Source organism: Anguilla rostrata, chromosome 18, assembly GCF_018555375.3.
Source record: "Anguilla rostrata isolate EN2019 chromosome 18, ASM1855537v3, whole genome shotgun sequence".
NCBI classification, from domain to species: domain Eukaryota; kingdom Metazoa; phylum Chordata; class Actinopteri; order Anguilliformes; family Anguillidae; genus Anguilla; species Anguilla rostrata.
This window is the reverse complement of record NC_057950.1, coordinates 14,783,575-14,796,336: the sequence shown is the minus strand read 5'-3', so window position 1 is coordinate 14,796,336 and position 12,762 is coordinate 14,783,575. Positions and strand designations below refer to the sequence as shown.

General features: G+C 49.7%; 1 protein-coding gene across 2 annotated transcripts in view; it reads right to left on the bottom strand.

Moving 5' to 3' along the window:
* Positions 1-1,961: 1,961 nt before the first annotated feature.
* Positions 1,962-12,762, bottom strand: part of LOC135244623 (inactive tyrosine-protein kinase 7-like) — a 32,394-nt gene continuing 21,593 nt past the window's right edge. For both annotated transcript variants that reach the window (XM_064317066.1, XM_064317068.1), the window contains exons 7-21: positions 12,588-12,718; positions 11,914-12,180; positions 11,185-11,321; positions 10,711-10,846; positions 10,204-10,323; positions 9,756-9,905; positions 8,948-9,092; positions 8,293-8,420; positions 7,208-7,402; positions 6,305-6,460; positions 5,204-5,436; positions 5,014-5,088; positions 4,694-4,845; positions 4,214-4,389; positions 1,962-4,042 (exon numbers count right to left, since the gene is read on the bottom strand). In XM_064317066.1, coding sequence (XP_064173136.1) covers positions 3,882-4,042; positions 4,214-4,389; positions 4,694-4,845; positions 5,014-5,088; positions 5,204-5,436; positions 6,305-6,460; positions 7,208-7,402; positions 8,293-8,420; positions 8,948-9,092; positions 9,756-9,905; positions 10,204-10,323; positions 10,711-10,846; positions 11,185-11,321; positions 11,914-12,180; positions 12,588-12,718 — 2,362 coding nt within the window. In that variant the 3' untranslated portion in view covers positions 1,962-3,881. The remainder of the gene's footprint in view (positions 4,043-4,213; positions 4,390-4,693; positions 4,846-5,013; positions 5,089-5,203; positions 5,437-6,304; positions 6,461-7,207; positions 7,403-8,292; positions 8,421-8,947; positions 9,093-9,755; positions 9,906-10,203; positions 10,324-10,710; positions 10,847-11,184; positions 11,322-11,913; positions 12,181-12,587; positions 12,719-12,762) is intronic.

Genomic DNA, 12,762 nt, shown 5'->3' with positions numbered 1-12,762 from the left:
AAGATGTACAGATCGCTGTGATGTGAACATCATCTTGTCCCGGACTGGACATACATGAGTGCTCACATTTAGATACCGGTTTACTGGAAAACGCAGCGTTGCAACAGTCATGTGTATGTGAAGTTGGCCTGTGTCTCACAAAGAGTCCGGTCCTGCGTAATCTGAAGGATCAACAGATGAGAGTACAGAGAATATGGCTACAGTTCAGAGCCCTTCAGCTGAGTTAACTGATTCAGAGCTGCAGGGGTTAGTATGTGTTCATATAAATACAGAAAGATGTCACAGCACAGTTACGGTTGGTGTTGTCTTTCAGGATGCCGTCTGTGGTGATCACTTTGATCTGCTGCTTTCCCCTTCCGCTATTCACTATAGAGTAAAAAAATCTAAGTGTTAACTCAAGTTCTCTCTAGCCAAGCTTTGGATTCTTTTTATATAGAACCACGTTTTCCCAAATACGGTCAGATTGGACCGTAAATCCAAAATGTTTACAAAATCTGAATCACTGAAATGTTTCTCTTTTTCATGGAGACATGTAAAGTAAGAATAGGCATGGCCATGTGTTCCATTTCACCTACCAGTACAGATGGGTAGATTGCTAAACTAATGAGTGAGGCTAATGTGTTTGGAGTATGGCTGCACTGTTACTGATACCCAACAGGGAAAGAGCAGGAGTCTCAGGAGCCGGAAGAAGGGAAACTTGAGCACTCCTCAGTGGATTTAATACAATCCCCAGCTGGGTAAAACCAAACCTGACTCAGGTATTTTACCCTCAGTGAAAACCCAGCCGTAATGAATGTAAGTGTGTATAATACACCTCAGAAGCATCTCCTCCTCAGACACTGAAACTCTCTCCAGGACTGTACTTCACCCATGACCTGAGTGGAGCACAACTTTGAAAGTGCTCAAGAGCAGAGCCACCTAGTGGCCATTTGAAATAAGCCACCCTGAGGGAAAAAAAAAAAAAAAGCATTCCATCTTGGCTCCTTGGCTCTTGAGTTGGATCACATGTCAGAAATGTGGCAGTATCCATATGCAGTAGATCAGTCTCTTTATGAAGAGTGGTCCCTCAATACATAAGCACTACACGAACGGTGGAGTCTCCATCAGGCTCTTCTTAAAGGGACAGTTCACCTTTTGATATTCAGTTTTTAAGCATTTTATCGATTTTAAATATTTAGAGACGTTTCTAACGAACCTCTGGCTTTACAATGGCTTGTATAAGGGCATTTGTGGGTTTCATGGTCTAAAGCAAGAAAATACACATCAAGTAACTCAAAGCAGCTTGTACGGTGATGTTATGCCTCCATTACATTACAGTGCAGGCATTTAGCAGATGCTCTTATCCAGAGCGAATTGCACAACATTCTACATTGCATCTATTTATTCAGCTGGACAAATACTGAAGCAATGCAGGTTAAGGAATTTAGTCAAGGGTACAACGGCAGTGTCCCACTTGGGAATCTAACCTTTAGGTTACAAGACCAACTCCTTACCCATTATACGACACTGCCGCCCCAGAGGTTGTGTGTGTGCCTGTGTGTGTGTGTCTGTGTGTACATTGCCCAGCTACGTTCAGTCTTATGGGACATATTTCTTATGACACACACAACCTGGGACCTCCACTCAAGGAAAGCAGCACAATTTACTAAATGTATTTTTATAATGGTGAATAAAATGATTCTGTTCATATGTGCAGCCTCGGGAAACATCACTGTGCCAGCTGCCTTTGAATTACTTGAAGTGTATTTTCTTGCTTTAGACTGCTAACCTTCAAATGCCTCAATACCAGTCATTGTAAAGCTGGCTTCTAGTCACAAACTTCTGTGAATATATAAAATGTCCTTCAGTGGATATAAAATCTATCGAGGCCAATGGAAAATACAAACTGCAACTGAAATATAAAAAAACCCCAGAAAGTGAAATATCCATTCAATCAAAGTTTAACCTCACATGCTCAATGCTCAGATATCACAAAACTTTATTGAAAGTAAGTACTGTACATGGTTACTGTAACCTTCAGAAGCAGATTAGAAGAGATTAGTGTATGTGCCTAACATTCAGATACAATAAAACAGCTAGGCATGTGCAAAGAAATAAAAAAATAAATCCAAAGGTATTGGAAAAGGTCCAAGATAAAAAATATCTTGATAAGACCATGTACTAAGCTGAAAAAAATCCTTCATTTTCAGGCACTTTGAGTCAATAATGTGGCAAAGACCAACCGTGGGACCAGTTTGCATGTCACTTATTAACACACAGATTTTATTCTACAACATCTCCAATCCCACGCAAATTTAGAATGTCCGATTTCCAAAGGGTGTACAATCACGCTCATATACGGCCCCTGCTGCCGGCTCGGGAGAGCGAAGACAACTCGCGGTTCTACTCCGAAACGCGTGGTGTCAGCCAACTGCTCTTTTTCACGCCGCAGCCACAAGCCGTGCATGCGCAGAGCGGGGGTGGAGGAGGCCCAATCATACGCGTGTACAGAGAGCGAGCCATGGGCGCCCGCGGTATGCACCGCGCGTCCCTTTGGATAAAAGCGTCCGCCTAATTAATGTAAGTCGCTCAAGCAATAAACACTGCTATCCCCGCCGACTGACTCCCTCCCATAATCCTCGGGCAACGCAAAGCCAGCTGTGTGCGCCCCCGCGGAGCTGCTGGCCAGTCGGCCCTGGCGCGGGCCGGACTCGAACCGAGACCGCGGTGCTCACTCGTTACCGAGTGAGCTACCCAGCATTCCCATCGAGATGCTGTTAAAAAGACAATAAAAAAAATAAAATAAAAAAAAACATAAGAATTTAAAATAATGATTTAAAGGTTTGGTTAGTGCGCATGGTTTCTGCACCGCTCTAGGTGGGACGGCCCAGAGGTGGGTCTCTTCAGGGATTGGCTGTTTGAATAATGCGGCCTGCACGGGAGGCCAGGATGACTGAAAGCATGAAAAGCTTTCCTCCCAAGCCTGTCTCCAGGTCTTCACTGTCCGTAGCTCCTCCACACTCAGGTAAACACTGACAGGTATACCTTAAAAACACACATGCAAAAAACATATGCCACCACTTCCAGTCCCCATCCCAGGGTTTCAAACGTACAGTATCAGGTCCATCCCAGTGTTTGAAACAAACACTATCAAGTTCATCTCAGTGTTTGAAAGGTACAGTATCAGGTCCATCTCAGTGTTTGAAGCGTACAGTATCAGGTCCATCCCGGTGTTTGAAAGGTACAGTATCAGGTCCATCTCAGTGTTTGAAGCGTACAGTATCAGGTCCATCCCAGTGTTTGAAAGGTACAGTATCAGGTCCATTCCAGCGTTTGAAACGTACAGTATCAGGTCCATCCCAGTGTTTGAAAGGTACAGTATCAGGTCCATTCCAGCGTTTGAAACGTACAGTATCAGGTCCATCCCAGTGTTTGAAACAAACACTATCAAGTTCATCTCAGTGTTTCAAACATACAGTGTCAGGTCTCATCCAGTGTATGAAACATACAGTATCAGGTCTAATCCAGTGTATGAAATGTACAGTATCAGGTCTGTCCCACTGCCTGAAATGTACAGTATCAGGTCCACCTTCAGCAGCGTCCCCTGCTGACTTTGTGCGTTTTCCCTGGGCTGGCGGGTGGTGGCAGCAGATGCTCGGAATGGTGACCTGCAGAGGTAGTTCCCATGGTCCTTTGCACTAGCGGCAGAGGATATCCTGTTGGGCTGTTGGTTGCAGAAGTCTGGCCTCAGACCCACAACCAATGAGCACTAATACTGTGGAAGAGCGGAGGCTGCAAGCGTCTTCCTGCCATTCTGTCCCTGCACACCCAACCTACCATTATGAAGGCTAGCCCTATATCTGAGTCTCTGGGCGGGGCCAAAGCGTGGGACTCCGCCCCCCTCAGGCCTTGCTGTTGGAGGGCAGCTGTCCCAGTGCGGAGAGCAGTTCGCTGAAGGATGGGTGCTCTTTTGGGCTCAGAGACCAGCAGTGCAGCATCAGCCTGTAAATTCTGGAGGGACAGTTCTCTGGAACAGCCAACTTCAGAGTCCCTTCCTTTAGAGCTGCAGAGAGAGAGACAGGGGGAAAGGGGGGGAGAGAGAGAAAGAGAGAGAGTGTGTGTGTGAAGGTCTTAAAAGTTTTATATATGACAGTATAGTATGTGTAAAGGTCTTGGAAGGGCAGTAAAGATGGAACTGAAACCGTAGGAGGACCAGTGTTTAAAACAGCCTCACCTTCCAGGACCTCCTCGTCGCTGAGCTCGGCGTAGGGGAGCACCCCGTGGCTGAACACCTCCCACATCAGCACCCCAAACGACCACACATCCGCCTTGGTGAAGTCATCCTCAAAGACAGCCTCAGCTGGCAGCCAGCGCAGCGGAATCCTAGCCTGCCGATACTGGTAGTACTCACTGTGGAGACAGACAGACAGACAGACAGACAGACAGTTAGACAGACTGTGAGGGCCACGCCAAATCTTCCCAGCCAAAGCCACCAGACTCGGTGTTGTGAGACTCTCAGACCAGTAGGCGGCAGCAGAGTCACGTTGCACTTGCGGACAGTGCTGAAGGTAATGATTGCTGGTAATCCATGTGTGCTTGTTGCAGAGTATAAGTGCGCTTCCTTTGCCATGAAGAGAACGGAAAATCAGCCGATGGACAGAAACAGTAAGGGAAGTAGGAAGCGTTGGGGGGGGGGGGCATTTGAGGCCCCTACCTGCTGTACACGTCCTGGCTGAGGCTGAGCGCGGACACTTTGACGCGGCGCTGAGCGCTGATCAGGCAGTTCCGAGCCGCCAGGTCCCCGTGCACAAAGTGCCGGGCGGACAGGTGCTCCATGCCTTCCGCTACCTGGGCACAGATGGACACCTGCAGGGAGGGAGGCAGAAACAGAGGGAGGAGGTAGTGTCATCAGTCTGACCCCCGTCTCAGACCTGGAGTCAACACTGGACTCACCATGGGGAAGGGGGGGGTGTGGAGATTATGGGATGGGCTGCATGGGGGGGTGGGGGGCGGTGTGCAGTGCAACATACTCACTTTCTGCTTGGTGCTGATCGGATGTTTGAGCTTCTCTTTGCTTTTTGAGATTCTGAGAAACTGTTTCAGATCCCCCTGAGGAGAGAGATTAAATCCCATGAACCACCTGCACGCAGCAATACCATATCAGCTGACCACCTGTAAGTGTTGCGGCGGCAGGCTAGCCGTTGCCCCGGAGACGGGTTTTTACCAGGTCCACGTATTCCAGGATCATGCAGTGAGGCTCCGCCTCCCGACACAGGCCCAGCAGCCGCACCACGTGGGCGTGGCTCAGTTTGGCGAACATGTCCGTCTCGCGGCGGAAGCCCAGCCTCAGCCGCTCGTCACGCGTCTGCAGACTCTTCACCAGCACCAGCGTCTCCTCCTCCTCATCCTCAATGCCCTTCGCCTTCGCCAGCAACACCTCCCCAAACTCACCCCTCCCTGCAGTACATACATAAACAGACTCACTCACAAACGCGTAACACCATGCATGTGTAAATAGGAGCAACTGGATACACACTATACAGGACCTGTGTGTGTGTAAATATGTGTGTGTCCTACACCTCTGTGTGTGGTACGTGCATACCTTTTATTTGTGTGTTCCTGTGTCTGTGATGTTTGCATTATCTGTATTATCTGTATATGTTTTATGTGCATACCTGTATGTATATGTATGAGTATATGTGTGTGTATGTATGTGACTGTGCGAGTGTATAAGTGGGTGTGTGTGTGTACACCTGAGTCTAGGTGTGCATTTGTATTTGCGAGTGTGTGCGTGGATGTGCATTTGAGTACGTGTGTGTGTGTGTCTGATATAGGCATTATGGACTGAAGACACATCTCTTCACACTGTTCCTTGGCTAACATTAACATTACACTTCTCTGCAGCGCTACCCACCAATCAAGTAGCACTTCCAGGCAGCACTTGTATCTTGATGTTGTAGTCCTTTAATTTTTTATTTTTTCTCTTTCTCTCGTAATTGTGCTACACTTCCATCTACAGAATTAGCCACAGCTTTACTAACTTAGCCTTAGGACTTAGCTGTAGTGTGTGAAATAGAGTTGTTGTTCATCACCATGGACAGCTGCTTGTTTATGGCAGAATTGTACTTCATCTGACCTGTGTCAACATTTGCCCAATGAACGTAATGTAACATAGTGTGTCATAATGTAATGGAACGTAGTGTGTCGTAGTGTAATGTAATGGAACGTAGTGTGTCATAATGTAATGGAACGTAGTGTGTCGTAGTGTAATGTAATGTAATGGAACGTAGTGTGTCGTAGTGTAATGTAATGTCATGTCTCTTACCCAGTGTAGTGATGGTTTGCAGACGGGCGCGGGGGAAGTGCAGCTTGTCACTGCTGCTGTGACGTTTGGTTGCGGTTGCCGTGGTACCCAGGTCGGTCAGAGCCACCACTTCCTGGATATTCACCATCATCTGGCCATTCTGCTGCACAGCTCCCCCTGCAAAGTCATCGCCAGAACTGCATGAGACCTCAAATCAAACCAAACCATCTCTCAAACACATCAGGAATACATGCAACCAGTAGGCCTTATTCTGTAAATACTGCCTCACTGCACTGTCAAGCTTATTATTGATAAAAACCACTACTGGAGCAGTGTTTTACAGTATGCTGACATTCTCTCCCCCCAGTGAGTCTGGGAGGAAAAGCCAGACAGTCTGAAATCACACAGCTCCTGGCACGCTTAAGAAAACCACTTCTGAGCACCTTCCGTGAGATTTCCCGCTCCTTAGCACCTTACATGAGATTTACCACTTCTGAGCACCTTACGTGAGATTCACTGTTTCTGAGCACCTTACGTGAGATTTGTAATGTGTAAATTGCTCCAAGTTAACAATAGGCTATTATGCGTGGATTAGCAATGCAAACGAAAACACTTTAGATGAGGAGGTGTCCCTTCGCTAGTATAACATAGCACCAAGCCTCGTAAAGGTTATGAACAGGCACCATGTGCTACAGAGCACTAGCACAGCTGCTGCTATGAGCATGTGCAGTCCTTCAGTCACAGTAAACCTGTGTTAGAACTAAAATTCTTCCCTGGCCTTGAGCTCCTCCTGCAATACACATAATATACACAAGGTGCCAGCAAAACCCCAGGACATCCTTACAGAGTCCCCCTGGAAGTTCAGCTTCACAGCAACCGGGGTATTTTTGTTTTAAATGACACTTCAGACGCACACAAACTGACCGTTGAGACACTCCATCTCCTCCCCCTCGGCTCCCTTCTGCTGTCGCTTGGCGTTGCGTCTCTTCTTGCAGTAGAACACGAGGCCGAGGACGAGGATGACGCAAGCGACCGCGGCCCCCACCGACAGCCCCACGGTCTGGATCATCTTATAGGGAGCCCTATCGCCCCCCTCCCCAGCAGGCTGCGCCGGTTTCTCTGTTACACACAGGTAAGCGCAAACACATGTACACAGATACACACACAAACACACACACACAGGCACGAGCATACACAAACACACACACACACACACACAGAATGAGACCTCCACCTGAATGGAAGTGTCAGCGGAGCCCGTCTCTACTGCCCCCTGTAGGTGATGGACAGTCACACCACTGGCCTCTGGCAGTCCCACAACTGATGCCAATACTTCTGGCCAATGCATAGGATAAGTGCATTAAGCCATGAGATGGGATAATCATTATGGGGTATCAGAAACCATGGTGCCATATAACTCTCCCAAAGTAAGCTAGGCCTCTGAAAGGTAAGCCTCTCCCCCAGTAAGCCAGCCCCAATTGGTAGGCCGATCCCCCCACTAAGCCAGTCCCCAGAATGAAAACATGATGCCTGTATACTCCCCAGCCCCTGAAGAGACTCTGGTGAATACAGCTGTTCTTCCCTGAGTGTAGGCACTATAAATCTCATAAAGACAGGTTGAGCCTTACTGTGCTCACTACCATCACACACCGCCTGAGCGCACTTGAGAGCAGCATTCTATTATATAACAGCATATGCGGCATTCAGTGGGGGGGCTAACTCAGTTAATTATGCTCTGCTGCATAACAGATGGTGTGAGCTTGACTCTGCAGCCCTCCGATAATATTTTTGGGCACTAAAAATGTTCAGTCCTGGATGACAATTTGTTTAAGCCAATAAAAAAAAGTGGGCTTACCCACAGCCTACAGCTGGGCAGTGCTGGAGTGGATGTTGTGGGCGGGGCTTACCCACAGCCTACAGCTGGGTAGTGCTCGAGTGGGTGTTGTGGGCAGGTCTTACCCACAACAGAGCTGGCCAATGCTGGAGTGGATGTTGTGGGCGGGGCTTACCCACAACATAAAGCTGGGCGGCGCTGGAGCGGGTATTGCAGCTGTTCCCAGCAATGCAGGTGTATTTCCCTGTGTCCTCCGTAGTAACACCACGGATCACCAGGGAGCCATTTGGCATCTTCTGGAACCTGGGAACAGGGGGGAGCAGCGCTGAGCACACCACTATACAACAGCTTCTGACACCTGCTTCCTGTTCCTGAGTGCTGCTGAATACTGCTTCCTGTTCCTGAGTGCTGCTGTAATTCTGCTTCCTGTTACTCGGTGCTGCTGAATACTGCTTCCTGTTCCTGAGTGCTGCTGTAATTCTGCTTCCTGTTCCTGAGTGCTGCTGTAATTCTGCTTCCTGTTCCTGAGTGCTACTCTAATACTGCTCTCTGTTCCTGAGTGCTGCGGAGTACTGCTTCCTGTTCTTGAGTGCTGCTTCTGTCAGGGTTTTAGATTAAACGCTGGATGGAGCGACTCTCCAGGCGGCTGCTGTGTACTGGGAATGTGGATTACAGCAAGCCTCAGGAGTCCCTGCAGTCTGCAGGCCTGGTGAGAACCAGCTCTTCTGCAGGAACGCGGCACCACCTACAGGACTTTAAGGCAACTGCCGTGCTCCCAGGCTCCAGTGCTCTTTCCCCTCACCGGTCTGTCCACAGTGGGCGTGGCTCACCTGCTCAGGCCGGGGTCCAGAGCCCTGTCTTTGACCGTCCACCGGATGGAGGGGGGCGGGTCCCCGCTGGCCTGGCAGTGCAGCATGGCAGTGTGGCCCTGGTACACCGTGGTGTTCTCTGGCTCCAGCCGAAACACCACGTACACTGGGACACATGACAAGTAATAACACACACAGTGAAATGTAATAACACATACTGATATGTAATAACACGCACACTGAAATGTAGTAACACACACTGAAAATACTGCATACTGAAATGCAATAACACACATACTGAAATGCAATAACACACAGAAATGTAATTACAGTCTACAAAACATATTGAGGGTAACGAGTATAAAATATGAATCATACTATACAGTTGCTTCCATATAGATATAGAATTTTCAGTTTTAGGGCCAGAGAAGTTTATCCGAACCAGTGACTGAAATGGAACTGGATGTTCCCTGACCACAGTGATCACAAAAGCTGCAGTAATAAACCTGGCCTATAGGGGCAGCAGTGTTTCAATCCATCTGCCATTCCAATGGGAGCCACTACACTGGCAGTTTTTATGATGCATATGTCTGTGTGTGTGAGAGTGTGTGCCTGTGTGAGTGTGTGTCTGTGTGTGCGCGAGAGTGTGTGCATTTATAATGGTTTCAGGTGTCAGTGGTTGGGCTAGGTGTATCAGGTAGATCAGAAGGTGAGGAGACAATGCAGGGGTAGCAGTGTGCGTGTCATTCCTAAGCAGTAACCATGACAGCGGCATGTTCAGTGACCTGAGCTCATTGTGGTGCAGTGTGTCCCAGACAGGGAGCCGTACCTCCTACGGAGAGGTGCACCGTTGTGCGAATCGCCCCCTGCAGCTCGTTCGAGGCAACACAGGTGTAATTTCCGGCGTCGCCACGCGTCACCTTCAAAAAGTGCATAACGCCGTTCCTCTGCTCCACGTGGGGTGGGATCTGGCTGCCGTCTGTAGGGGGCGACAGAGTACGAGGCAGCTGAGCTTCTCAGAACAATATTTGACTCTTAAAGTGTGAAACACCAAACTGGTTAAATTACCATGTGCCCAAGTCACCTGCACAAGAGATACCTAAACATATAAGCACAGGTAAGTGCAGTAAATACATTGTGAATATGCAAGCTTTCCTCTGGAGAAATTAGTTAAAACTGAAACAATCCTCACAATGGAGCAGAGAGAGAGAGTATGAGAGACAGTATGCGAGAGACAGGGAGAGGGGGAGAGAATGAGGGGGGGGGCGGGGACGCACCGGTTCTGACCCACAGGATGGAGGGAGGCTGGCGGCCTGTAGCGGAGCACTGCACACTCACTTCCTGGTTCAGCTCCAGGCACTGCACCGGCTGGGGGGCCGGAGTGAACTTGAGCCTCTCTGCAAACACACACTGCGTCACACAGGAGACTGACTGTATAGACACACACTGCGTCAAACAGGAGACTGACTGTACAGACACACAGACACACACGGCGTCACACAGGAGACTGACCGTACAGACACACACTGCGTCACACAGGAGACTGACTGTACAGACACACACTGCGTCACACAGGAGACTGACTGTACAGACACACAAACGCATGTACAGACACAGACACACACACACACACATTGTGTGTTTGGGACAGGAGCGGGTTTGGGGCAGGAGAGGGTTTGGGACAGGAGCGGGTTTGGGACAGGAGCGGGTTTGGGGCAGGAGAGGGTTTGGGACAGGAGCGGGTTTGGGGCAGGAGAGGGTTTGGGACAGGAGTGACCCCTCACCCAGCACATAGACCCGTGCCTGGCCGCTCAGCACACCCCCCTCCGTCCTGCTCTGACAGGTGAACTGCACCCCATCGTCCACCTCCACGCTGTTTATGCGCAACGTCCCGTTTGGGAACTGCTTAAAGCGCCCGTCCTGCAGGAAGAGAGGTGGACATGGGGTAAATGACAAATAAGGGAGGGGCACAGACAACAGACTCCCCTCCCACAGGCGGCTCTCCCTTGTTACCATCGGGACAAGGGCCCAAACCATCATACACACCCTGTGCATTTTACCTCTTTAGTAACATCCATCTACATTCTATTTCTAAGATTATAAATAAACAAATGTCTGTACAGGTTACCAAGTTAAGCACTAAGAGAAGAGGAGGTTGGGAGGCTAGACGCTGCAGTTCGATACTACAGCCACCGAAGGGTCTGACTGCGATCCGTTTGCCCAACATTCCCATTCTCTCATTCCCATGTGATGCAGACCTCCGTGTTGATGTTCACTCCACTGCGCAGCCAGGTGATCTCAGGGGTGGGCGTGGCACGGGTGTGGCAGTGGAGGTAACCAGGGTGACCTTCCTCCAGATGGCTGTCCTCAGGCTTGGTCACCCACTCAGGAGCAGCTGGAACACAAAAATCAGCTGTTACATCACCATAGAAACACCATCCATTACATATCACCATGGAAATATCATCCATTACACATCACCATGGAAACACCATCCATTACACATAACCATGGAAACATCCTTCATTGCACATGACAGTAGAAACATCATCCATTATACATAACGACAGAAACTCCCCCCATTACGTCACCATCAAACACAGAACATGGGGGGAGAAGTGAGGAAAACAGTGAGAGAGAGAGAGAGAGAGATGTACTGACTGGCCAGGGACCAAGGGAAGGAGAATGAAAGAGACAGAGAGGGAAAGAGAGATGCGCTCACTGTGCCACAGTGACAGGGGGAAGGAAATTGAAAGAAATACAGAGAAAGAGAGATGTATTCACTGGACCATGGCAGAGGGAAGCATTGTGAAAGAGAGAGAGAGAGATGTACTTACTGGTCACAGTGACAAAGGGAAGGAGAGTGAGAGTGAGTGAGAGAGAGAGAGAGAGAGAGAGCGAGCGAGAGAGCGAGATGTACTCACTGGTCACAGTGACAAAGGGAAGGAGAGAGAGAGAGAGATAGAGAGTGAGAGAGATGTACTCACTGGCCACAGTGACACTGAGCTCCTGCTGCCGCTGGCCGGCCTTGTTCTGGGCGATGCAGGTGTAGGAACCCGAGTCCCCTCCCTCTGTGGGGCTGAACACTAGCTCTGCACCGTCCTGGTGAACCCGGCCGTCCTGGGGCACCCGCACCCCCCCGCGCTCCCACCACAGCACAGGCTCAGGGAGCCCCCGCGGGGGCCCGCAAGCTACACGCTGCACGGTGTCCACCGGGAACACCCTGGACAGGCTGGGCCCCAGGTCCTCAATCTCTGCACAGACAGACAGACAGACACACCAATCAGCAGTGAGGACCGCACCTGACCCTAACCCCCAGCAGTTTCTAAACAGGGCAGTTCCACACACTGTGACTGCAGTACTGAACTCGGCTGTTTCACCCACTGTGACTGCTTCATTGAGCTGGGATTGGGGGGGCAGAGGGGGCAGCTAAAACAGTGGAAGTACTCAACTTGCCCTAAATGCTGAACCCTGCATGACACAATCCCATTTAAAGCTGTCAGGGATTAGCAGCTGATTAGCTGAAATAATGCGATTAAACAGAGACCTGGAGTATGTGTGGTGCGTGTGAGTGCGCGTGCACAAGTGTGTGTCTGTGTGTGTGTGTGTGTGTGTGTGTGTGCGTGAGGTATGTGTGTGTTTGTGCGTAACCGGCTCCTACCTGCCAGGTGCAGGGTGGCCTGCAGCTTGGTTTCGGGGCCCCGGGGCCCGCGGGCCACACAGCTGTAAACTCCCGTGTTCCGCGGCTTCACCTGGCCGATGAGGAGGGTGCCATTACTTAGCAGGACTATGCTGAGGAGAGAGAGAGAGCCAATCAGAGTGCTGCTGGCAGTCCG